Source organism: Ctenopharyngodon idella, chromosome 19 (genome assembly GCF_019924925.1).
Source record: "Ctenopharyngodon idella isolate HZGC_01 chromosome 19, HZGC01, whole genome shotgun sequence".
NCBI classification, from domain to species: Eukaryota; Metazoa; Chordata; class Actinopteri; order Cypriniformes; family Xenocyprididae; genus Ctenopharyngodon; species Ctenopharyngodon idella.
The window spans coordinates 8,283,404-8,311,357 of record NC_067238.1 but is presented as its reverse complement, the minus strand read 5'-3'; the positions used below and the strand labels follow the sequence as shown (position 1 = coordinate 8,311,357).

At 39.8% G+C, this 27,954-nt stretch overlaps 1 protein-coding gene across 1 annotated transcript; it reads right to left on the bottom strand.

Moving 5' to 3' along the window:
* Positions 1-14,156: 14,156 nt before the first annotated feature.
* On the bottom strand, positions 14,157-27,951 carry LOC127501156 (catenin beta-1-like). The gene is made up of 16 exons (XM_051872979.1): positions 27,771-27,951; positions 19,888-19,937; positions 19,119-19,343; positions 18,725-18,978; positions 17,993-18,231; positions 17,643-17,844; positions 17,411-17,555; positions 17,224-17,327; positions 16,795-17,133; positions 16,553-16,711; positions 16,346-16,465; positions 16,049-16,199; positions 15,724-15,845; positions 15,562-15,622; positions 15,140-15,371; positions 14,157-15,050 (listed from the first exon to the last, which is right to left on the bottom strand). The coding sequence occupies exons 2-15, from the start codon at positions 19,898-19,900 to the stop codon at positions 15,166-15,168; spliced, it is 2,340 nt and encodes a 779-aa protein (XP_051728939.1). The 5' UTR covers positions 19,901-19,937; positions 27,771-27,951; the 3' UTR covers positions 14,157-15,050; positions 15,140-15,165.
* Between the last annotated feature and the right edge of the window lie 3 nt (positions 27,952-27,954).

Genomic DNA, 27,954 nt, shown 5'->3' with positions numbered 1-27,954 from the left:
AAAAGATCTCCAATCCCCAGGGCCGAGGCCCCCTGTCCAATTCATTCGCGGAGCTGTCAGTCAAATGATTCACCTCACTTTCAAACACTGAAGTGCAGCATTTCTGTTCCCAATTAAATGATGGACTCTATCTTCAAGTTCAACATATACATAAATGCAGCTGGTCCACAAAAGCGTCATTCATTAGTCTACTTTTCCTGTCCTCTGGGATTTTAGAGTTGTCGAACTTCATAGCCCTAGGCCATATTCAATGAGGTAATCGAATTTTAGATTTTTACATTTTTTTTTTATCCACCGATGATGCAGTACATCAGGAGAGAAAAACAGAAATAAGAGAAGAACAAAATCTATGTAGATGGAAATTCTGAAAATTCAGTTGATGATGCTTTTACAGTCATTTATGGAAGTACCTTCTCCGTATGATGAAGTCTCAGACTGAGAAATGCAAAGAAACGCAAAGGATTAGTCAGTGACTTTGCAGGTTACATAGTAGGTAGTGACATGACATTTTGTTTAATATGAGTAAATTCGTCCACTCAACCGATTCTTTCAAAAACACTGATTCATTCAGGAACAAACAAGTATGGCCCTGCCCCAGATGACACCCTAAACCCTCATGGTCTTCCTATGAGTCTGCGCTTTTGTGACATAATACCACTTTGACTGATTTATTTGTTCAACCGTTCGTTCAACCGTTTGTTCAAAAACACTGATTCATTCAGGAGCTTAACTAATGTGTATTGCTCTGAAACATCCAAAGTTTGATTCTTCGATTGAAATAATTTTAATTGGCAGAGCAAAAATAGTCAAGTCAAGTCAAGTCACCTTTATTTATATAACGCTTTTTACAGCGCAGATTGTGTCAAAGCAGCTTTACAGTCATAGCTGGCAAATAATTTTGGCTGCACAGCAGCTCTTGTAGAAAATGCTTTCATTGTCCAGCTTAAGTAAATTCAGTATCGATTCATTCCTAAAAATCAATAGTTATTAATTTAGTTAATTTATCTATACATTGGCTCTGGAGAAAACAGTGATGTCATCGTCCAGCTCAGTTCATTTCGCATACAATGGTGTCAATGTAGGCAGTCAAAAACATTGTTAAATATTAAGTCTCCCTAACTAAGCAAGCCAAAGGCGACAGCGGCAAGGAACCCAAACTCCAACAGGTGACAAAATGGAGAAAAAAACCTTAGGAGAAACCAGACTCAGTCGGGGGGCCAGTTCTCCTTTGGCCAAAAACGAACAGTGTATGATTATGATTCAGGCAGTGTTACAGGTCATAAGTTGGATTGGGATTGCAACAGTCAAAATATTTAATCCAGTTCCATCTAGTTGAAGATTGGATTCATCGCGCCGGTATGGAAACGGTTTGTTGGGAAACTGTGCCACTGGCTGTCGTGTCAATGAGGCCTTCACAGGGGATGTTCTAGTTGACTCAGTCTCTGCTGACACTTCAGGGCTGCGTTGTGTCTAGGTGCAGATCCTCCATCTGATCTGGATACGGCCCGGATCCGACTGACTATGGTAGACCTTGGAATAAACAGAGAGACTAATATTAGCGTAGATGCTATTCTTATGATGTAACGAGTACATCGGGTGTTATAGGAAGTGTTCCCGGTCCCAGCTGACCTAATTTATGCAGCCTAACAATCCTTTAACGGATGTGAAAATATAAATTGATAATGTGTTATGTGTATGCCAGGTTAAAGAGATGCGTTTTTAGTCTAGATTTAAACTGACAGAGTGTGTCTGCTTCCCGAACAATGCTAAGAAGATTGTTCCAAAGTTTAGGTGCCATATAGGAGAAGGATCTACTGCCTGCAGTTGATTTTGATATTCTAGGTATTATCAACTGGCCTGAATTCTGGGATCGTAATAGACATGTAGGACTAATGCATTAAGAGCTCGCTCAGATACTGGGGAGCTAAACCATTTAACGCTTTGTAAGTAATTAGCAAGATTTTAAAATGTATATGATGTTTAATAGGGAGTCAATGCAGTGCTGACAGAACTGGGATAATATGGTTCTAGTAACATCTCTAGCTGCTGCATTTTGTACCAGCTATAGTTTGTTTATCAAGCAAGCAGGGCAACCACCCAGTAGAGCACTACAGTAATCTAGCCTTGAGGTCATGAACGCATGAACTACCTGGCAATATATGTGTGCCACACAAGCTCAAGGCAGACATGAAGTACTTCATGTATGTTAAGGTGTGTGTTACTCATGCAGATACTTCATGTCGGCTTGTAAGTTGAGCTTTCATTAGCAATAGAGATTTCACTGGAGACTGAGGGATTGTCAATCACAATGATCTCTGCTGTGAGAAACACACATTGTCTCTGCTCTCTCACACAGACACACACATAACGGAGCTGCTTATTAGAGCAGATAGGGGAGTCTGGGAGGTCATTGGGTCAGGAGATCATAGGTCACAGTGTTTGATTTCCCTGTGCACTGTCATGGATTGGGGGGGGTGTGGCTTATGTTAAACCTGCCTCTGGCACTAAGACTGAGAATCACTCCTAGCAAAGCATGATTGACACCCTCACTGCCTCCAGCCTAGTGTGAGGGATGTGAAGGTCATATATACAGTATGTTTCAGAGAAGCAATGCACACACACACACACACACACACACACACATACTGCTCAAGGCCTGTGAATGGTGAAAATGCATTGGGAATCTGAATATCAATTACAAAATAAGCAACTTGCGTATATGCATGCTTGATTAAGTCTTTATATGTAAGATAGCTGTGAAATACATGATCTAAGATGCAATAAACTGGTCCTTTCTTTATCTGGGAAAAATCCTCTTTGTGCTACTGTGCACCAAAGACAGGTGATATTCTAGTCTCACTTCTCTGAGGACCCCTTCAGTTGTCTAACTGCAACTTGCCCCAATTTTTTCTCTCATTTCAGTGCAACAAAGAGTTTACTTAACAGATAATTACAGCCCAAAGCTCAGAGAGATTAAGAGACACTGGGAGAAAGAAAGAGTATCAACTGAAATTGAGTTCAGATTTTTCCAGTGACTTCAATCTATTTTTTGATCTTGACTATATACTTCCTTATCAGATTATTCTTCTTATTAAATATGCTTTACTTGATTCCGAAAGGAAAATTTTACTGCTCAAAAGTTGTTCCTTTATAGCTCAGACTTAATTGAGTGCTCCATCATGCCTCATGTTTGTTGCACATATTCTAAAATTTCTTATAGAGTAATTAAATGGAAACACACACAAATTAATTGACAACACAATAACAATATATAAAGCTATAAAAGCTATCCATTTTTTTCAAACTATTGCAGCTATTTTCTTTGAATGTGTAAGACTTCCAATTCATTTGCCTCTATAGGTAAATAACTAGAAGAATAACAAAGTGCAGTAAAAGGTAAAAGTATTTGTGCTACAAACTAGTGTTTTTATGATTATGATAATAAATTAAAATATGATAACTAATACCAGTTTGCAATATAAAGCAGCATAACAGACTTCTTTTGTACAGCTAAAATAACTGAAAGTGACTGAAACTGAAAGCATAATTAACCAGATAATTTGGTCCTGGAATAATTTGATCAGAAATATTCAAGTCTGTATCAAAACGAATCACAATCTGTAACTTTTTATCAAAGACTTTGGTATCTTGACAAAAGTAAACACAGTTTGAGTCATTGTTGAGATATCTTCTGGCCATCCAGAGGTACATTTAAGATTACTAAAGTCTTTTTTCTCAAACCTTAGAAGCACAAGTCTTCAGTTGCTTCCAACTTTGTATTTAATCTCATTGCTGTCTAAAAGAAACAGAGATATTACAAAGATTCAGTTGGTTGGTACTGGAACGCTGACATCATTACTGCCCCATATGATCACTCTAGCTCTCTTTGCACATATAATGATGCTTCTCTACTCTTACTCTTAACTAAAGCGCTTGTACATTAGCAGAAACTCAGTGTATCTGGGTTTATCTCTCAGTTCATCTCTTTTATGTGAGTAAAAAGCAGGCTTTCATCTTCCTGTTTCAAGTGTGTGTCTGTCTCCACCCAGCCTATCTGCTCAACCAACAGACACCTGCACACGTGTGCACGGATGTGCGTGAGCGTGAGAGTGGCTATAAGTGCTTCTCCTACCATAAACCCCCTGGTTGCCAGGCAACAGGCCCCTTGCTCTTGTCAGAGAGGCTGAATAAGCATGTCTATCTGTGTGTGTGTGTGTGTGTGTGTGTGTGTGTATGTGTGTGTGTGTGTGTTTATGGGGCTTCCCGACCTTTTAAACATTGAAAGCAAATGCTTAAACTGCAAACGAATGGTGAATCAGCCAGTGCTGGGATTGTTGTGTCAGCGAATCACTCATGACAGCCCAGCTGTACCTTGATGATTGTTAGAATACTTCTTGATAGCGTTTAAATTTGTGTATTAGAGTTTCACTAAGAGAGTAGCTCTTTATTAAATTATATTTTGTGGTGATAATGTGATTGACATTGCCAGTGCAAAACTGGCTGGCATAAGATGAGTTCCAGGGTATTATGTGGTTGCTAGGGTGTTCTGGGAGGTTGCTAGGTGGCACAACTCTTTTATTATGATCTCGAGATATGGTTACTCTTTCAGTGAAAGTCTATCCCCTGGTTTCACAGACAATGCTTAAGCCTAGTCTGAGGCCCTGGTTATACTTGGCATTGCGATGCGTTTTGGATGAATGGATCACAAGTAGATGAGGGAGACACATACCCGTTTACACCTGGTATTTTATTCTGTCTCTTTTGTCTACTTTCAACCACTTCTGTCCTGATTTCTTTGAGGGGAGGGTCTATGGGCGGGTAAATTTATGTTTTTTCAGACCTTTTGATCTAATGGACAAAATAAGATTGCTCAATTTACATATGAACACGAATGGAAATGACGGAAAAACATACAAAGACCATCAGCTTTCGTTTCTGCTCTGACAGCCGAAAGACCACGCCAAACGCTTGTGAGTGCGTGTTAAAAATCAGGAATGGTGAGAGAACATTGTGCTTGGTACATTTTCGTCTTCAAACCAAACTATCCAGCCAACAGAGTTTAAATCCCGTCTGGCTAGTGCGCTTCTCATAAGGTTTACAGGTTTACATGTCAGTAGATGGAGAGAAGGTGGTCTTTTGTGGCTGTTTGAAAGTATTCCACCACATGACCGTTTATTAGGGCTGTCCTCGACTAAAGATTTTTCTAGTTGACTAGTAGTCGTTCATTTAAGTGATTAGTCGACTAATCGCGTGTTTATATTAATAAATCATAATAATGAGCCTTAAATCACCTATATAATACATAGCCTAATCAGCGCTCAAACACACGCATAAAGCTTTCTGCAGCGCATCGACAAACGTAATGATTATGAATGTGGCATGAAAAAACAGAAGGAGACTGTCCTTATAATTTAATAACTTATTGATAAACTAGTGATTTGTGTGTTTTCGGCTTCAGAGATGAAGTCGACGATGCCTATATGCACGTTTCATATGGATTTCATAATCTGAGAATATTTGTTTTAGATTTGAATCGGTTGATTTAAAAGTAGGCATTTCAAGCTTCCCATAGATATATTTCTCATGTCTGTGAGGCAAGTATATGCTGAGTTTTGGTTTACTTTTGTGATGCGCTCAAGTTCACTTGAGACTGAGACGGCAGAAAGTGCATCCTGTTTGTTTTCATTATTTTACAAACCATTTTAAATGTTGGATTTCGAATGTTGGATTATTCTTGTCTGTATGACCAAAATTGACAAAGCATTTTAAATTAAATGCAAGTGATCGCACCAGCGCCTATGTCACACAGTAAGCGCACTCTCCACACAAACACTTGGATATGCACCAAATAATAGCGCACATTTATCTAGGTTAACGTTAGAGCAAGTGGACTTGTAAAGTTGCCATTACTTACATGTTTCAAGTGATAAGCCATATTTGAAGTCGATGAATGATAGGTGAATGTTTGGATTTCCTGCCGTCCATTACAGACAGATTCTGTGATTTCGCCACTTCCTGTGGAGTTTTTTTTTTTTTTTTTTCCTACTAACTAATACCAATTTTGGTCGACTAAGCCTTTTCTTGTCGACTAACGGTTAGTCGACTATTAGAGGGCAGCCCTAGCATTTACACTACGAAAGCAATCCGGTCAAATGTGTTTTCAACTACCTCTGGAAGTGGTCGAAAGTGGACAAGCTCAAAACATTTTAGACCCCGTTTACACCCGTATTTAGCGTTTTTAGTGTTTTGAAATCGGCCCATATAGATATTGTTAAAAAGTCTTTATTTTATTTTTTTGGCAAACAAAAAGTATTCTTGTCGCTTTATAATATTAAGATAGAACCACTGAACTCACATGAACTGTTTAAAATATGTTTTTAGTACCTTTATGGACCTTGTTTGAATGGCTTTGCTCTCAATAGAGGCCTCACTGAGCCATCGGATTTCATCAACAATATCTTAATTTGTGTTCTGAAGATGAACAAAGGTCTTACGGTTGTAGAACGACATGAGGGTGAGTAATAAATGACATTATTTTCATTTTTGGGTGAACTAACCCTTTAAGTTTATTCATTAAAAGAAATTATAGTGTCCAGTTTGTTTTATTGTTGAATATATTGTATGTTGTTTGCGTGTACTTGATATAACTATTAACTGATAGCTGATGAAGACTCGCTTTCAAGTGAGGACTCAATTTCTCATGACACAGGTTCCTTTTAAATCAGACAAAACCGAAAATGGTTTGCGGTTAAGTGAGGGAGTCATGAACTCAGAAACGGCTTCAGAATGATTCACTGACGTGGTCTAATTATTCAAAGCACTAAGGCACTGCTCTGTCCCAAATGGAACCCTAAGCCCTTGTGTTCTTCCTCCAAGTCCACACTTTTTTGACATAATGCCGCTTTGACTGTTGGTAGAAGTTTGCAGCGGAACTCGCTTCATTGCAGGCTTGGCACAAGTGTGCATTGAGGGTGCATATTGTCCGCAAAGGAGGCACTCGCAAGCACCCTTCTGAAACCTAAAATGACAAGCTGCACACCCTACGGTCTTGTGGATTTAACAAACATGCGCACACAGTGGTCATTGTAAGTTCACAAGACCGCAAGTGCACATAAATGAATGAGGCCGTTTTGTGAATCTTTTTGACTGACTCATCACTGGAATAATTTTTTGCAAAGCAGACAGTATACGGCTTGTGCTGTGTTTGTTAAAATGTCCCTGACAGCATTCTGATGATATCTGATGAAACAGCAACACACAAAAGTTTCCCTACTTGCGACATAAGATTAATACTTTAGTATGAGCAATAGTACCAGTGATGCCAGTGATGCCAGATACCAAGAACTAAACAATAAAGATAACTAGAACAATAACTATATTAGTGTCCAAACCAGTGCACATGTGCAGTCTGTTAAATGCTCAAGCTCTTTAAAGTCGAGTGGATTCTGGGACAGCTGGATAAATTCTTCTGAAAGTGATTCCAGCGATAATAAATTATAGTTGTGGTGTGGACTCTGCTATTCTTTTACTTTAAAAACAGTTGTCTTATTCTTTAACTTTATTGTTTTAGTTATTATCTTTGGTGTGAACAAGCCTTTTACCGTTCACATTTGTGCTGTTTTAATGACTATTGCACTCTAAAGTGAATTCAGTAATAATAATAATCTATCAAATGCTCCTCCCAAACCTCATATAGCTCCAGAGAAAGAAATATGAACTGCAGTAAACTATTCTCTACTTTGACACTTCCCATCTTCACAGCGCAGGGACTGACAGACACTAGATCATGAGCCGTCTATGAGCTTTGATCTCGTGGACTGTCTCTTTCAAACACACAGACGTCCTCACAGGTGTGTTGCCTCGAGGTAAGAGAATGTGTGGGAGGGAAGGTCAGAGAGTTCTTGGGTTGTATGTCTCTCTCTCCAGGGCAGCCGAAATCTCCCGTATTCTGTCTCACCTTCTCTTTCTGGGATCTGACGATGCGACCTCTAAGAAAGTGTGTTACAGTTGCGTATATATAACTTTGTATGCATTCCTGTGTGAGCGTCTATGGGCTTTTCTTCAACTATTGCCAGTTTTTTCCTGTGTACCTAATCTCATTCAAAACACACTTACAATGTCAAATAGTGGAAATGCATCACAGGACAATGCTGTCATTTTTGTATTTTATCTGAAACTTTATTTACACCACAATATCATTATATAGGCCTAATATTTGATAGCATTGTCTGATGCAAATAACAAAATGACATTTTAAACATTTATGGATTAAAATGGCCTCTTGCTCTTGCTTTAGGCTACTTTTAGCTTTAGCCTTTTAGGCTATGTGCTTTAAATACACAGTTTGATTAGAGATGACACTGAAATAAACAGTAAAGACATTTATAATATTACAAAAAAAAAAAATCCATTTCAAATAAATGCTGTTCTTCTGACATTTCTATTCAGTAAGGAATTCTGAAAAAATATTATGCAGCACAACTGTTTTCAACATTGATGATAATATAAGAAATGTTTCTTGAGCACCAAATCAGCATATTAGAATGACTTCAGAAGAATCATGTAACACTGAAGACTGGAGTGATGATGCTAAAAATTCAGTTTTGCAATCACAGGAATAAATGACATTTTAAAATATATTAAAATAGAAAACGGTTATTTTAAATTGTAATAGTATTTCACACTATTTGTTTTTACTGTATTTTTGATCAAATTAATGCAGTATGGAGAATTCTTTCAAAAACGTTAAAAAAACAAATTGGACGCAGATTTAATCAGATTTTGAGCCTGGGGCAAGGGTAAAACAACAAAATCATAAAATACATTTGAAAAGTAAAAGAAAAAATAAACAATGAACATGTAAAAAAAAAAAAAAAGTTCCAAAGACATTTTAAAGTGATAAATATTAAATCATAAAACAAAAAGAAAAAAGTTGAAATATATTTGAATAAAAATCAACCTCTGGGACATAAGTGACTGAAGTTGAAGAAAAGTTTTTGGATTGTATGCTATACTTTCCAGGCTCACATAGGTCCATTGTATAGACATGTTACCCTGCCCCCTGTCCAAACTGGGCAAATCCATCCCCCCTCTCCTTTTCTATCTGAAGAGGGGGATGAGTGTGTTTTTGTGGAGGCGGTGAGGGCTGCTCAGCACAAAGCGCTCTGGCAACACTTCAAACTGCAGCCGCTGTTTGGCAAGGCCTCAGTGAAATTCCTCTCTCGATAAAAAAAAAAAAAGAGGTGGAGGCAGTTCAACGTTCATAAAACTTCCCAAACGCAAGCTAAAATACTGGTGCATTACAGTTCATTTAATAGTAAAACAATCAATATTTGTATGAATATAGATTTGAGAAAAAAATATGCTGAGCCTTAAATTCAACCTCAATTAAAAATGAATGGTACTCTATTGGGGACAACAGACATGCGACTTCAACAAATCCATTGAAAAGCGTGATTTGTTGAATTAAACCCAACTGACTTCAATCAATCAATCTCAAGACATCAGTTAAGATAAATGCGCTTGCCGATCAGAGGTTCATATGGATCCAATTTAGAAAAAAGGGGGTAGCTAACGCACCCATGTGTGTGCACAAGTATAGATTTCATCACCTGCCCTCGTTTCTACATTCAGATAAGAGAACGGAAATATTCTCCACCCTTCCAAGGCTGATTTATTGATAATGAATCTTCAACTTTGATTTCACACAGACATAAAGATGTAAAATGGCCCCCAAAGGAGTGGAAAAGAACAACAGGCAGCATAGAAGAGAAACTCTTTGACCCATTTAAATATTTAAGTTTATAGACATATAACCGCACATTTAATATAGACTGCACTTAAAACCAGTAAAAATGTGACTAGACACATTTCTGTCTGAAAACACACACACATATATATATATATATATATTTTTTTTTTGTCCAAAGGCCTTAAAAAACAAAAAAACAAAAAACAAAACAAAACAAAGATATGACATCCAAAGTATGTAAGGTAGATCTCTTTTGTTCAATCCAAATGATTTTAAATATATTTTGCTACATATAAAGGCATTTTAAAGATTTTGAAGTGTCAAAAGGTCAATCGGTTTAACCGTCCAAAGGCCAATACAACCACTTCATTTTTAATTAAAATATCTTAAAATGCAATAAATGTTAAGATACATCATATATCAACATAGTGCAAAATGGTATTAAAATTATGTGTAAAAGTCATTTTGTTATGAAAAAGAATGTAAAAAAAAATGAATTTCATTGATGTCATTCGGAGTAACCAATATAAAGGGACCATTTTGGATCGAGTCATGCTGTCAGTAAAATGTGACAGGATGTGACATCATTCAAACATCTTTAAAGGACCACATGGGGTGCTTCTCAATATCCCTCCTTGTTTCCTCGCTACTCTGTATTCCATCCTATGACCCGGAAACCGATCGAACTCAGCCATCTTGTAGGACATCTCAATTCTCTAATTGCACCGTGAGGAGGCGAGGAACGAGAAGTGAGGAAGCTTCCTGAGGAGTTATGTGCGAGGATACACAGGTGTATCCTTTGCGGAAGTCTTTCTAGTCTAGTCGAGAAACCTGACGCACATATACATTCTCCTCTGGCGTCACATCTGTCAACAATAATTTAAATGTATTCTTTACTTTTGCAGTTTAAATAAACTTTACATCTCATATATTTCAACGGGACATCTTGCATTATTATTTATTATTATTATTTTTTAAATAACCAAACTTTAACAATATGAGGGCAGATCCCTCGAGCGCAGCTGATCATGCTATTCCAATATACAAATAACATTTCCTTCGATTCCTCCGTCCTCGTTTTCTTTCTTTGCATCCTCCCCTCACATCCTACTGGGGTGGAGCTGAGACGTGAGAAAAGGAAGCGAGGAAAGGAAACGAGGATGCACAAATAAGAAATGAGAAGCACCCATGGTCGTGAAGCAAAGTAACTAACTCTTTTAACTATTTGAAAAATTCATGTTTTCACTTGCTCATATGCATATCCTGAAACATCAGGTCATTTGGTACAACCGCTATAAAACATGGAAAATGTTGTTTTTTAAAAACTTGTACTAAATATAAAATGTTTGATTGTCCTTTTGTTAACTAGCTAGCATGCTAACTAACTAGCTAGCTAGATATCAGCCTGTTAGCATTATTTGAAAATATTATCATTCGGTAAAACTGAAATTTTGGTTAAACCTTTAATTTTTTTGGTGACAAAATTTTGTCAATCTTGTAAAAAAAAAAAAAAAAAAAGACAAAAGCAGTGTTAATTGATTATAAAAAACAATCTCATTGATAACACTTAAAACTTTTTATTTAGATAGATATAGATATATAAGGCATAACATTATGACCACCTTCCTAATATTGTGTTGTTCCCCCTTTTGCTGCCAAAACAGCCCTGACCCGTCGAGACATGGACTCCACTAGACCCCTGAAGGTGTGCTGTGGTATCTGGCACCAAGATACCTGTTAGCAAGATCCTTTAAGTCCTATAAGTTGCGAGGTGGGGCCTCCATGGATCGGACTTGTTTGTTCAGCACATCCCACAGATGCTCGATTGGATTGAGATCTGGGGAATTTGGAGGCCAAGTAAACACCTCAAACTCATCATTATGCTCCTCAAACCATTCCTGAACCATTTTTGCTTTGTGGCAGGGCGCATTATCCTGCTGAAAGAGGCCATAGCCATCAGGGAATACCGTTTCCATGGAAGGGTATACATGGTCTGCAACAATGCTGAGGTAGGTGGTACGTGTCAAAGTAACATCCACATGGATGACAGGACCCAAGGTTTCCCAGCAGAACATTACCCAAAGCATCACACTGCCTCTGCCGGCTTGCCTTCTTCCCATAGTGCATCCTGGTGCCATGTGTTCCCCAGGTAAGTGACGCACACGTACCCAGCCATCCACGTGATGTAAAAGAAAACGTGATTCATCAGACCAGGCCACCTTCTTCCATTGCTCTGTGGTCCAGTTCTGATGCTCACGTGCCCACTGTTGGCGCTTTCGCCAGTGGACAGGGGTCAGCATGGGCACCCTGACTGGTCTGCGGCTATGCAGCCCCATACGCAACAAACTACAATGCACTGTGTATTCTGACACCTTTCTATCAAAACCAGCATTAACTTCTTGAGCAATTTGAGCTACAGTAGCTCGTCTGTTGGATCGGACCACACGGGCCAGCCTTCGTTCCTCACGTGCATCAATGAGCCTTGGCCACGCATAACCCTGTCGCCGGTTCACCACTGTTTCTTTCTTGGTCCACATTTGATAGATACTGACCACTGCAGACCGGGAACACCCCACAAGAGCTGCAGTTTTGGAGATGCCCTGACCCAGTTGTGTAACCATCACAATTTGGCCCTTGTCAATCTCGCTAAAATCCTAATGCTTGCCCATTTTTCCTTCTTCTAACACAAACTTTGAGGACAAAATATTCACTTGCTGCCCAATACCCTGTTCAAAAAAAAAAAAAAAAATGAAAGGAACACTTTTTAATCAGAGAATAGCATCAAGTCAGTTAAACTCCTGGGATATTGATCTGATCAGTTAAGTCACAGAGGGGGTTGTTAATCAGTTTCAGCTGCTTTGGTGTTAATGAAATTAACAACAGGTGCACTAGATGGTCAACAATGAGATGACCCCCAAAACAGGAATGGTTTTACAGGTAGAGTCCAGGCCACTGACATTTTTTTTCCCAACTCATCTTTTCTGACTGTTTTTCACTAGTTTTGCATTTGGCTAGGGTCAGTGTCACTACTGGTAGCATGAGGCAATACCTGGACCCTACAGAGGTTGCACAGGCAGTCCAACTCCTCCAGGATGGCACATCAATACATGCCATTGCCAGAAGGTTTGCTGTGTCTCCCAGCAGTCTCAAGAGCATGGAGGGGATTCCAGGAGACAGGCAGTTACTCTAGGAGAGCTGGACAGGGCCGTAAAAGGTCCTTAACCCATCAGCAGGACCGGTATCTGCTCCTTTTCGCAAGGAGGAACAGGATGAGCACTGCCAGAGCCCTACAAAATGACCTCCAGCAGGCCTCTGGTGTGAATGTCTATGACTAAACAATCAGAAACAGACTCGGCGCTCACTGCCTGGCACCGTGGAGCTCAATTGGCATTTGCCATTGAACACCAGAATTGGCAGGTCCGCCAATGGCACCCTGTGCTTTTCACAGATGAGAGCAGGTTCACCCTGAGCATGTGTCAGACATGAAAGGGTCTAGAGAAGACGCAGAGAATGTTATGCTGCCTTTAACATCATTTAGCATGACCAGTTTGGTGGTGGGTCAATGATGGTCTGAGGAGGCATATCCATGTAGGGACGCACAGACCTCTACAGGCTAGACAATAGCACCCTGACTACGCTGGTGCAGTGGATCCTGGGTTCCTCCTGGTTCACGACAATGCCCAGCCTCATGTGGCGAGAGTATGCAGGCAGTTCATAATGGCCCCCACGCTCACCTGACCTAAATTCATTAGAACACCTCTGGGACTTTGTTTCGGTCCATTCGATGCCGCCAGGTTGCACCTCAGACTGTCCAGGAGCTCAGTGATGCCCTGGTTCAGATCTGGGAGGAAATACCCCATGACACCATCAGTTGTCTCATTAAGAGCATGCCCCAACGTTGTCAGGCATGCATACAAGCACGTGGGGGCTATACAAACTACTGAGTACCATTTTGAGTTGCTGCAATGAAATTTCAGCAAAATGGACTAGCCTGCTGCATCATTTTTTCACTTTGATTTTCAGGTCTTTAAATTCTAGATAATTTTCATTTCTATCAAACGACGTGGCACATTATCCAGTCCGTATCAGTACAGATATCCAGCATATTTTTCCCCATTGAGATCTGAGGTGTTTTCAAAGTGTTTAATTTCTGAGCAGCGTATATCCCACCCATTAGCAGGTGCCGTGATGAAGAGATAATTAGTGTTATTCACTTCACCAGTGGTCATGTTACGCCTGATCAGTGTATATATGAAAATTGTTAAATAATGCAAACATTGTAGCACTTTGTAAGGAAGGGATATTAGAATTAACTTATTAAATTATGTGGTGAAATGTGACCTGGAGATGTTCTTATAAAATTCAAAATAATTGCCTTATACATTTGTAATCACATGAACACAAATGGAATAAAAGTCTTTTATTGATTAGCCATGTCATTATCCATGTTCCCAAAAAAAGCCGAACGGGCTAACAAACAATGACGTTGCTTCAATAGAGACTACCTCCAGATAGCATAGAAAAGATTTCTGTCTCTGTGTATACCTCATAAACCCACATCTACAACCCACCCACCCTTGCAGCACCCACACCCTTTTTGGAACAATAGTGACATTGAAAACTGCTTCTCCTTGCTTAACATTAAGCATTTTGTAAGAATGCATATAGTTTTAACTCCCAACAACCACCATTTTAACTGATCATATAAAAAGCTACACATTGTTACACTTTCAGTCAGATTACATAGGAACTGAGATTAGTGTTGTTCACTAGCACGTGAGTGATAAAGATCCAGAAATCAATGAGGCAAGTCCACTACAACTTAACACTATAGAAGACATTTAAAAAAAAAGAAAAGGGGAAAAAAAGAAAAAAAAAAAAAAAAAAAAAGAAAAAGAAAATATTGAATACAAGTTTATGGCAGAAAAAAGGGCCAGGTTTAAAAACCAAGCTAGGGTCAGTACCATGAAAAGGTTAATTTAAGAAAAAAAAAAAAAAAAAAAAGCTAAAAGAGTTCCATCTTAAAAGATCCTTTTCATGTGCACTTGTCAGTATCCACGTCACAATCCTTCTGTACTTGCATTTTTCCATCCAGGGCAAAAAAAAAAAAAAAAAAAAAAAAAAAAAAAAAAGGGGGTCGTAGCAATTAAGGAGACTGACATCCACCATTTTCCGTTAGACATCTCCCCTTCGTCTGCGACAAGTGTTGTGTGTCAGGCACTTTCTGAAACACTAGCCCACCCTCTGGCAAACCTTCCACGACTCTTCAAATCACAATACAGATTCATTCAACATACAGCTGCAGAGAGAGAGAGAAGCACATTAATGTTTAGATTAAAACCCAAGTAGAATGCACTTCCCAAGCAGAGTTTTTGAAAGTCATCTTACCTTCAGAGCTTTTAGACCATGAGTGTTTAAAGGTCCGTGTCAAACCACGCCAGCTGATTGGAGTCTGTAGGGGGCAGGCCATCCATCAGGTCCTGAGCATGGCCCAAGTCGGGCAGTCCCTCTACTGGGTACTCTGCTCCAGGATGGTGTCCTCCCATCTCATGCTCCAGCATGCCATCCATACCAAGACCATCCTGACCGTAGCCAGAGTGGAAAGAACGATAGCTGGGGTCTAAAAGGGATACAAGAAAACCTTGAGTCGTGTGTAAATGGGTGCTCAAATGAAAAATTAAAATGTTCAAAAAAAAAAAAAAAAAAAAAAAAAAAAAAAAAAAAAAGGATTGCAGTGCAGAAAGAGTTTAAATAAGTGAATACATTCAAATGAAGTTTAAATAACTGCAATTAAAAAAAAAAAGTCTTACCATCTGTTCTGTATCCAAGAGGCTCTCCCTGAGCACCAATATCAAGACCTAGGTCACCAGTCTAAGACAGACAAAAAAAAAAAAAAAAAAAAATATCTATAAACATGGCATCATAGAGTGCAAGTGTAATAGGTCTCCATCAGTGTGCAGATGAAAGTGTACCTCATTCCAGGACATGGGCTCTGTTCTGAAAAGAGAGCTGGTAAGTTCCACAGAAAGACGTTTCTTGTAGTCCTGAGGCTTATCCTCGGACATGCGGAACAGCACTGCTGCAGCATATGTGGCTATATAGAGAAAAGTATGAGAGTTTTAAGATTAAATGGAAAGCTTGTGTCCTAGACCTTCCACCCTTTAGCTGCTAGCACAATCCACAATAAAAATTAAAAGATGTGTACACTGATATAAAAAGCTTTGTTTTAAATTTGCTGTAATGCTGGTATTTGAAATTTATGGTATTTGAAAGTCAATAAGGGGCAGTGTCACTCACCCACTCCCTCATTTCTGGAGTGTAACAGCTCTGTGAGAGGAGCAGTGGCTCCTTCTGCCTCAATGGCCTCTGCAGCCTCCTTATCCTGAGCCAGCTCGCACAACACTCCTGCTGCCACCCGCTGGATATTCTCAATGGGGGAATAGAGCAGCTACAGAGCAAGAGATACACTTTAGAAACTCATAGAAATCACAGGGTTCACAAGATTATAGATGGTAGCCATCTCGCATGTTGACTTGGGAGGGAATTAGGTGGTGAATGTGCGTGCATGTAGACAATGAGCAAGTAAAGTCATACTTGTACAAATAAGGGGATGGTGTTGAGCCCCCTGATAACGATTCTGTTGTGCACATCTCTGGCCAGGATGTGAAGTGCTCCAGTGCAGCCTTCCACGATCTCCTCCATACGAACTCCCTCCTGAATATTACAAATCAGTCAATTAGTATAAAACACTTGTTTTTCCAAATGCCCTCCCACTACTACAAAGAACAAAAAACTACTCACCACAAACTGTTGCTGTGTACCACCCATTGAAGTGCGTCTCTGGGTGTCCTGGTGTGCCCTCACCAGCAGTTGGACCAATCGAGGAATTGCACCCTGCTCACGGAGTGGCGCATGATTGGCAGGGCATAGTGCCAGATTACGGATCAGACCGACTGTGGCCTACAGGGATGTGGAAAGACTTGTGTTAGAACGTGCAATCATCAGAAAATGCAGAAAAACTGGACACCACCTAACACACTCACCTTAATTAACGGCCAGTGTGAGGGTGGGTGCAGCAGTTTGACCACAACAGGCAGGCCATAGTGAAGACGAACTGCATTCTGGGCCATCTCAGCATCTTGGTGTCTGGAGGTAAGATGGCGTAGCGCGCATACGGCAGGCTCGGTGATGTCCTCTCTGTCACCAGCTCTGAGAACAGTGCGGACTAGGGCCTCGATTCCACCAACTTGGCAAACCATCATCTTGTTCTTGTAGTTGTTACATGTGAGGTTGGATAGTATGCCGGCAGCACAGGTGACCACATTAATGTCATCAGAAGCAAGAAGCTGAACTAGAGTGCCAAGAAGTCCTTCCATCCCTTCCTACAACCCATGAGAAAATGGTCGACTTAAAAATGAGTGCAGTTCCATCAAAAACTAGACTACACATTTAGTTTTAATCCAAACATTTACCTGCTTTGTGGCAGCATCTGACAAGTTTCTGAGGGTCCAGAGGCAGTTTTGAACCAGACGCTGGCTGGGATCTGTCAAGTGAAGGCCGAGAGCCTGCATACCACCTGAAACACAAGGAAGCAAAAGATGACACTGACATCACACACATGAACGCACACTTTAATGGCACAAGCAAGCAAATACGTACCAGCCTCAACAATGGCAGGTTTGTTGCTGGAGCAGACTGACAATACTTTGAGCACACGACTTGTGGTCCAGAGCAGTTTCTCATATGTATATGTTCTCATGATGTTGACCAGAGCCTGAGGTCCTCCACTGGCCAGGATGATTAACTGTGGTGGCAGGAATTGAGATGAATAAATAAGTCACTAACATCTTTGGATTTTTATTCCCCATTTAGCAAGACCAGTAGTACTTGCCTTGCTCTCCTGGTTGCCATATGCCAGGATCTGTAAGCAGTCTGTGGTGATGGCGAGGAATTTGACGTTGGTTTTGTTGAGCAGGGCCACCATCTTCTGAAGTCCTCCAGCTAGACGGACAGCCATTTTAGCACCTTCCTGATGGAGCAGGAGGTTGTGCAGGGTTGTGATGGCATAGAACAGCACACTGTCCACGGGGGACCTGAAAACACAATCATGTAATATAGTTTAGTGGAGAATCGATACAAGTAGGACAACAAAATCTCAAGACTAAAGTGCCCGTGTTTCCATGTAGCTCTACTCAAGGCTTTCAAAAACCCCTGACTTCTTTGCTTTGGTGCCCTCCTTACCCCAGCATTTTGACGAGGGCAGGGATTCCTCCTGACTTAAAGATGGCTAGAAGGCCCTCTCTGTGGTGGGACAGGTTGTGCAAGGTGCCGGCAGTGCAACGGGCAGTCTCCACATCACTTGTGTTCTGCATGGTCCTCACGATGGCTGACACCATCTGGGGGGAGCGCATAATGGCGTGGCGAGAGGCCTCTTTCTTGGAGAGCTGGTGCACCATCACTGCAGCTTTGTTCACCACCACCTGGACAGCAAGATTGAGTATTTTAGGGTATGAAGATGGAGTGAATTTGAAACTGCTGGATTTTGTCAACTTGTCATTTATCAGTGAGGTTTAGTATAACAACTGCAGACACAGATCAACCAGAGAAATCTGGATTGAAGTAACTCAATTGAAGGGACTTTTGCTTGTCAAATGCAGAAGTCTTTCAAGGGTCACTTCAAACTAGCGGATCGCTCAAACCTCACAGTCGCAAACAGGCAACCGTTACCTTGTGAAATTGACATCCAAAAAGAAAACTTCAGTTGATTCAGACAGCACTGTCGTTGCTTCAAACTTTCACCATATGACTAAAAATAATCTTAATGAAGGCTCTTGCTAAAACATCTTCCATTTTTAGCTTCAGCTGCAAATAAACATTCCCAGGAGTCTCCAATGTCTTGTCAAAGGAAATTACCATTTTAATGGCTTAAGAACACCTTAGGAAACAAACATGAAGTATTGGAACATTCCTAACCTGGTCCTCATCATTGAGAAGTTTGGTGAGCTCAGGAATGGCTCTGGTGGCCAACTCAGCATCATCCTGGTAGTTAATGAGATTGACAACAGCATGTTTGAGCATTTGTGAAGGCTCAGCCAGCCTCTGCACATTGGTAGGGTGGGCAGAGTCAAACTGGGTAGAAGTGATCTGCATGCCCTCATCAAGAGTCTCAGGAAACATGGCAGCACGGACACGCTGGGCACGGGTCATGGCATACTGCCCATCCAGGTCTAAGAGAGGAAGTTTGTGATTTAGCCAGACAGGAAGCAGGCAGGAAAACTGTAAGACTGTAAATATCCAGGCAGAAGGGCTCTCTTTTTTCTAGTCTAATACAGGCATCAGTGTGTTGGAAGCAAATACAGCCACATACCTGCCACCTGCTCAGGTGTAAAGGGCTGGTTGAAGCCCTGCTCCCACTCATACAGCACCTGGTTGTCCAGATCCTCCTCTTCAGGGTTGCCTTTGCCTGACAGAGATGGCGCTGTGGTGGTGGCCCCAGAGTGAATACCTGAATCCAGGTAAGACTGCTGCTGCCAGTGACTCACAGCAGCTTTACGATCCTGCTCCATGGCCATATCAAGCTCCATAAGGTCAGCTACAGGAGACCGATACAAAGACATCATTCAATTTAATGTTGTTCCAGACAAAATTTAGATGGGTTCTCCTCAGCAGACCTCTGCTATGCTAAAGTTTCAGGAGCACACAATAGTCTTACATCTCACTGAACAGGCAGTAAAGTATGTGATGTTGAAATTAAGGCCTGCAGCTTTATTGCCATATCAGCAAAGTATACATTCTCGCAACATTACATTAACTACATAAAAAGTTTGAAAATGTATATTTTTTTATTTGCTGTAGTTCACTGAAGTAAAAAAAAGAAAAAAAAAAAAAAAAAAAAAAAAAGAAAAGTGAACTTGAATATAAATGATACAATTAGTACAAGAAAAAAAAAAAAAGAAAAAAAAAGGATGCATTTATGTAGTTTGAGATATACTGGCTCTCTGAGGGTTAACCGAAATCATTCAGTAAATAAACCTGTTCTTTATTGGCTTATCTGTGTTTTTGTGTTTGTGTTAAGCAGCACAGTCATCGGACAAGAATGCTGATAAACTGACAGACTAACTTGGAAAAATACTCACACTGGGTAGCCATCGTTGTGTCAATCCCTCAGCCTGAGCGAATTCCAAACCTGTAGACAAAGAATTAAAAAAAAAGCTAATCAGGATAAAAATAAAACTACATAACAGAACAAGTCAAACATATAAACCAGCAGTAACATTTGGCTATTCTCCTCAGACACCAGCTGTTTTTTTTGTTTTTTTTTTAAACAAGCAAGAAAGAGGCTTCAATTTACATTACAGACCCTAAAGGTAGTGCAAATGGTGGGGAAACTCCCCTCATTTAGACTGTAGAGTGTCACGCGAGAAGTCGAGAGCGGGAGACGGGACGGTGAGTCATCTTGGCAATGCCAGTAAAAACATGCTGAAGGGGTTAGTCAGCTTCATTCATCCAAAGCTGATGAGAATAATACATCATAAAGCACCACAAATTATGTGATTATAAACAGCCTGAAGACATGAAACAAACACTGTTGCTTATCAGGATCTTAATGAAATCAGATTTACTTGTTTCCCTATTAGGGCGGCAAATTTTACTATAGGTTGTAGACTATTGCTCTGGAATAGTTGGACAGATCAAAACAACAACAAGAAAACAAACAGTAAGTGTTTTCTTAGGACCACTTCAACAAAATGTGTACCAAAATTGTCAGTTTTAGGTTATAAATAACCAGCCATTCGTTTAAAACTTCCACCGAACAATATATTCAAGGGGGTTGGGGTTTAGATAAATCCAGAAGCCAATAGTGTAACTAGCAAGTGACTGAAAATAATGATTGCTCCCTAATGTGTAGACAGAAAAATGGAGGAAAAAAAAAAAAAAAAAAAAAAAAAAAAAAACACCTTATCATGTAACTTATCTTGCTGCTCAAGAAACATTTATCAATATTGAAAACTGCTGCTTAATATCTTTGTGGAACAGTGCAGGGTTTCTGCAGTTATGAAGGTAAATTTAAGACTACTATGTTAAGACCTTTTTAAGACCAAGAGGCCAAAGAAGATTAAAGGAATAAATTGAAGGGAACACAAAATGTCAATATGTTCTCTAAAAGTAAATTTAAAAAAAATCAGTTAATTTATAATTCATTTTACAAAGTGCAAAAAAAACAAAAAAAAAAAAAAAAAAAAAAAAAAAACCTCATTTTGTCTTGTTTTCCAGTGCAACTGTCTAAAGACTCTTAAATCAAGAAGCATTTACTTGAGATGCGAGCTGATCAAAATTGAGATTAGTTAAAACGAACAAATATCTGCTGGTCAGACTTAATCCAGCAAGAAGTTCTCATAACTCATTGACGTGTTTTTTTTTTTTTATTATAAAGTCACTTAATTCTGTTATCTAACAAGACTTCATTTTACATTGGCATTTCAAGTAAATGTATCTTGATTTAAAGATATTGGAAAACAGGACAAAGAGATTCATAATAGATATACATTTTTTTGCAGAGCTGTTGTAGCTAGCGACAGATGGGGCATGCACACTGGCGCAGAGCGAGAGTTCAGTTCACTATGGAAGTTGAGCTTCACTGAATGAATTGAAAACGCTCACTCTGCTCGCTCCGTGCCAGTGTGCACGCACCATCAAACAGTATCAAACACGGTGACGGCAAGCATTGATGTTGACACTGACTCATTCAAATCGGAGGTGTGGTGGTATTTTGTCTTTCCGAAGACTAACAATCACCACAGTGAGAAGCTCACCTCATTCTGCATGTAAAAAAATTAATTGGCAAGGAGCATTGGTGTTTGTCAAAAAAAATATGATGCTGTTTGTAGTAAATGCATTCCAGGATCATCAACAGAAAGACAAGCAGAAGGATGTATTCCACAGACTGAATGAGAAAGCTGTGCTGTTGCAGAACCAGAATCCCTTTCTCCAAATGTGTACATGGACTCTTGCAAGCATAATGATACAAAATGATAATAAATATTAAAACCTTGCCTTTATAACAACTTAAAGCCCCCGTCACTGCTGTACTTAAATTTTACTTTTTATTTCTGCTATTCCTTCTTGCAGGATGAGGGTGAAGGTGCGGTGAAGGTGGCAGACAGAGCTGAAACCCTCCTCCCAAGAAAACAGCATCGGAAGATCTACTAGGAGGGACTTTTTTGGGATTTGTTTTAAATGTCAATTTAGTTGACAAAATATATTTCAGTTTTACAAAGAAATGTGCGGCATTTTGTCTGAGAAATAAAAGGACACTCACTTATAATTTGTCTTAAATCTCATTTTGTTAAATCGTATCGTGCATCGTATCACATTGTGAGTTGAGTGAATCGTTACATACCTAGTACAAACCATATTCACAAACAGTAAGCTATGCATTTGCTACAGACCATGTAAGTGTTTGTGTTTAAATCACAGTGCTGTAATGACCTCTGTAAACCTTAGTCTCATGCAGAGCCTCGGGCTACTGATGCCAGTTCATGGGGTCGAGGACATATTTAGAAGTGTGAAAAGATGCCACAATGAAGTGAAAGCTGTCAAGCATTCAGAATGTGAAAAGTTTCCTCACGCTGGCCTCAAAACAGAAAGGTCGAGTTTTATTTCCATAGGAAACTGCTCACGTCTGCTTCAGGGCCAGTCTTCCTGCATGGGCCTTCAGTGCACCAAGCAGCAATTAAATAAAATAAATAAGTCTAACATCCCTCGGCTCAAAGGAAATAATAAAATATGCCTAAAACATCCTTAAGTATAAATCAGCATCAGATTAAACTGTTCTGCATAAACAGGTTAGCTGTTAATAGCTTTAATAACCCGAGCGGACATTTTCACAAAAGCATCTAGTAAGCAGACAAGCCTTGGAAATGGAAACGTTGACAGAATCTGGCTTCCTGCTGCAGTGAAGAACAACATCAGCTCTCACATCCTGCAGGCCTCAAAAGATCCGATATGCGTCATGATATTGGGGTTAAATGCAAAAGTACTGCCACAACATGGCAAGAAACAGACATCCTTGTTTCCAACTAAACTAGACATTCAGCAACAATGTGGTTAATCCGACCGCAAACAAACGTCATCTAAGCACTGATTTAGTGCCGTGGATAGGAAGAGCATCATGTGGCAGGGGAGATCAGTGGAAGGCCACATTTACAACTATGAACCTATACCCAGAGCAAACAGAACAGGGACATAAATATAGCCAAGCAGTCAAGTTAATGTGCGCATTTGCGCTTTTATACAGATGTAAGGTGTGCGTATTACTTGTGTGTTCTATATATCCAATTAATCTCATACCCGCTTGTTAAGTCGTGACGTAAGGAACGCCGTTTCTGGGTCCAAGCCTCGACTCGTTTCACTTGAGAATGGCATCTCCACGGCCGTTTATGAGCGCTATTTATTCATATGAAACATTTAACATTTTAAAGTTGAACATTTAAAATACTTACAGTCTACACAACAGTCACCGTGCTCACAGCGTCACAGACATTAATATTTTAACGATTTATAAAAGATGAATCACTGTCTGGCCATCTGGGATTTTGGTATGGAGATTAGGTTATGATTATAATTTTTTGGAAGTATTACACCACATCGTGTGTGTATATTAGCACCATTTTGTTGTTTTCTTGTGGCATGAGAGAGCGTTTGGACCCGGAAGCACTGCAGCGTGACGTCAGACTTAACCGAATAGGATGCAATTGACCCGACGCAAAGACCCGCCCCCCCTTAGTTACGGTTGTTTTGTCCGCCAAGCCATGGCGCAGTCACGCCACACAGAGTGAAAAATACATCACAGAGCAAAGAGGACACTGACAACACGCTGACAGACAAGACAGAGCAGGTTACTTATAATATTAAACAAAGTCCCAGCTTTCAAATTGTGTAATTTAAGAAATTCGAACAATAAAAACCGTTTTGTGGCTCTTTAATGTGTCGTGACAGATTGCTGTAGTGCCTCAGCTCAAGCGGCTCATGAACCGATCATCTCTTCCTACTAGTTAAAATATAGCATTAAATAAACATGAATGAACATGAGAAGGAATGTTGTTTCAAATGCAGAAAGTAGTCAGTACACACCATTTTTCAAGTTCAAGTCTACAGAGGTTAATCTAACTCCTGACTGCTTTGTCGGACAAAACGGTGGAATCGGCGTTATGATTGGTTAGATCGCTTGTCAATCAAACTCCCGGCGAAGGGTCAATTGGTTGAGTTTGCTAACCCGCTAACAAAGCGCTTCAGTTTCCCAGAGTTCATTCATTCTTCAGCATCAGCTCAAACGGCAGTTCCTGACACTGACTATGATTAGGTCATTTGAGTCATATTCCTTTTAGTGGTTTCCTTTTCAAAAACATTGAGAATTCAGTAGTTTTATTTTTTTTCCTTTTCATTTTTTGAACAGTAGGCTTGTGTTTTAATTAAAACAGGGATGTCTGGGAATCACTTGATAAAGTAGATGAAAATACAGTTAAGTGCAAGATGTGCAGCACCAATCTGTCATATGCATAACATTTTAATGAGAACACTATTGAATGTTGTGAAATTGTGCTTTAGTTGCCCGTGTTTCAGCGTGTTGTTACGGGATGAGTGCATTCACAACGTGAGTAACACTTTCTGGCTAGCATGTAACTTAGTTCAAGTTCACTTGCATTTGCATCCAGTTGTAATGTTACATTTATGTTGTGTAACTCGGATATCTGATCAATCTCATATAGGATGCATCATATAGAACAGGCTTCAGTTTACTAGTGTTCATTCACTTCAGCTTAACCTCATGCAACTATCCCTTTTAGATGTTTCTTTTTCAAAAACATTGATGCATTATTGATAATCTAGGTGTGTTATTTTTCATATTCATATATAATTCGTCATTTACATATTTTGATTGACATTTTTATTAATTTTAGTTGTCAACATTAACTTTCGTAACAGTTTTAAAAAAAATTAAAATCGTCATGACAGACACGCCCCGCCCCAGAGTACTCGAGTAGTCATTGAGACCTATCAGTACTCAAAATGAAAAATTGACAAATGCCCATCTCTAACCACTATGTGAATGTAAAAACCTGAAATTTGAGGATGTTGCAGGGTATTCCAAATAAACATCTCAAGAGAACTGAACTTCTACAAATATCCCATGGTCATGGGTGCAGAGACTGTGTGAATCAGAACGCTGCTCAAGTCACATGCACTACAGAGCTCTTCAGCTAAATTGCAAGCCTCTGCAACTAGGTTAAGTGCTGGTTCTCAGCTGGATGAGTATCCAGGCTGTCTGGGAACAGCTTTTAATGATGGAGAAACTGCAGAATCACAATGTCATCCTTCAAAGAGCCACAAAAAAATAAATAATAAATCTTGGTACACCAATCTATATCACTACTGTAGCAGAATTTCTCAACGCGACCTCAAATATAACATCAAGAGCTGCTTTCACATACAGGCATTTATAGGAAACCTTATGATAACATCCTGGAGTCAGCACTGGACATTCCTCTCCAGTCTGTGTGTATGTCTGCACGACACAAGATACAGCACTTCAAATACAGGGCTGCGCTGAAAGTCCTGTGAAGCCATGCCAATGTTAATAAATTAGGCTTTTAAGGGTGCATGTGAAGGGAGATGGTTTGATTTGAGCGCAAACAGAGGCAGCTGTAGTAGTTTATGCAAAATGCATCATCCTCCAAAGTAGTGAGACTGACCTGGAATTAATTTACCAGACAACAAACACAGAAGGAAGTCAAACACAAACTCACAGGGTTTTTCTTGCTTGCGGCAAGAGTCAGCATTCCACACAGGCGCACAGGAGGCGGATGTGCAGACAAATCACTGTATGATTATGGGACGGATTTGGAAACCGAACCTTCAAAGTAAAGGAAGGCCGCCTGATTAGCACTCTTAATGGGCTCGTTTAAAGTTTATTCACTGTATCCTGTTAACACAAGCAGAGTTGTTGCTACACAGGGCCAGTGCAAACAAAGCAAATTTATGTTAGCTAGTCAAAAAGTTATACTATGAACAAAATGGTAGTACAAGTGGTTCCAAACGCTTGTGTGTTGTTTGACAATAAGGGATTTTAAGAAAAAAAAAAAAAAAAAAAAAAAAAATGACAGCCTTATGGTCTATTCACACCGAGGACTATAATGTTTCAGAAATTCTCAGTGTGAGAACAGGCAAGTCCATACCACAACTAGGACGATAACGACAAATTATATTGTTGGAATCACTTTCAGAATTTTCAGTTAATGAACGATTAACAAAAACACTGACATCTAAACCAAATTAACCAGACTTTAAAAGCGCCGCAGCATTTAATGCGGCAGATGACATGAAGGCGAGAAGTTCATTTTTGGGTGAACTATCCACTTAAATGATCTTTCGTAGAAGAAAATGGAATTTACAAAAGCAAACGAGTCAAAAAAAAAAAAAAAAAAAAAAAATTTTTTATAATATATAAACTATATTTTTAAACTATATTTTTTTGTAACATTAAATAGGCTACATACATCCACAGTCAATTGGACATTCTTTTCAAAATATGACCATTTTCACAGGTTCTTTGACAAAACAACCATTTTCTGCGTCTTATGGGAAACCGAGGTTGTTTTTAAACAGACTACTGTGGGTATTTCCCGCACAGGTACGAAACCCGAGATACGCTCGCCACTAAACAACGCGACCACACACGCGCAATCGTGGAAAAGTTTCGACCTATTCAATTTCCACAGCTCAAGCTGCCGACTGACTTTAGCTCCGCCCACGCTTCCTCCAGCGGAGACGCACGCGATGGCTGATCTAAGGTCAGTTCTGCCGTGTCTCTCAAGGTGGGTACGTCTAACTAAACTGCGTGAAACAGCTGTTCCGGGCTCTGGGAGCCGAGAAACTCGAGCCCCTCCTAAAAGCACGCAGGAATTCGGCCATCGGGGCCTTTGTTTCGAGAAGGAGCAATGAACCCTGAAATGTTTTGACTCAGTTTCCCCTTCCGAAACTTAAAAACTTGCCTAGCAGATGACAACAAAATGTGACCAACTATAACATCACATCAAAACCTTGGAGGAGACAAAACCACAATAGTTCTTGTAGCCAAAACACACTTTTTCTAACAAGTCCATCATGGATATCCACGTACACACCTACGTACGTGTTGCTAGATGGGTTGTCAAGACAGCAATTTTAATGAACATAACCAAATTCAACACAACAGTCTACTTTTGAATAAAATGTCCAGCAACCTCAGATTTAAGTTTCACATGGCACGTTTTCAAGCTGAATACACGTAAATAAAGTTGTAAGATCAAAAAAAAAAAAAAAAAAAAAAATACGGCAAAAACTAAATTTCCTTCATTCTCAACTAATAAAACTAGTGCATTTCTAGCTGACACCTTTAGCCGTCTGATTTACCGTACCAGTCTTACAGACTACAACACAACGGATCGGCTCAATTTTTATTATAACTTGAAAATGCCAGCAAAATACAAAAACAAGTAAAAACTCCCCGGTATGTCTGACGACATAAATCGTTGAAGGAGAGGAAACTAAAATCACGATGTGGTTAAGAAAAAACTGGGTAGAATACGTCCGTGAAAAAACAACACGTGGAGTCCCTAGTGAGATCATATGCGTATTTATTAATAATTCTATGTTATCGATTGAGATCTGCTGGTTTGCTGTTAGCTCGCTGCTCGAGCCATAGATCTGAATGAAAGCTAACGTTAGCTAACATTAGCCAGTGTTTGCGAAGCTGCCGTAAACAAACACAAGAGTCAATGTGCGTCGTACATAAACCTGCAACTTACTTCTAAAACCAGTATAAAACAAAAAGTAAAAATTTAAACCAATCGTTTTTAAATGCCCAAGTCGCGGAAGGAAGATCCAACCCCAAGTCTCGCATGGAAAACCCTGGGAAAATTCTCTCGCTTCTCCAATCAAACTACATGGAGTTTAATCAATCCTCATTTTAAAAGCTTACCTGAAATTAAACCGATGAACTCCTTTGTTTGGCCGGTGAAGGATGACCAATGCGTTGGTATTCTAATAAGAATGAAACAGCCAAGCCAGCCGGTGAAATTCCCGGACGGGTAGCTGTTCTCCTGCGTTAGCGATGCAGCAAACCTTCCGCGCTGAGGTAAATCTAGACCTTAAAATGGCGTCGC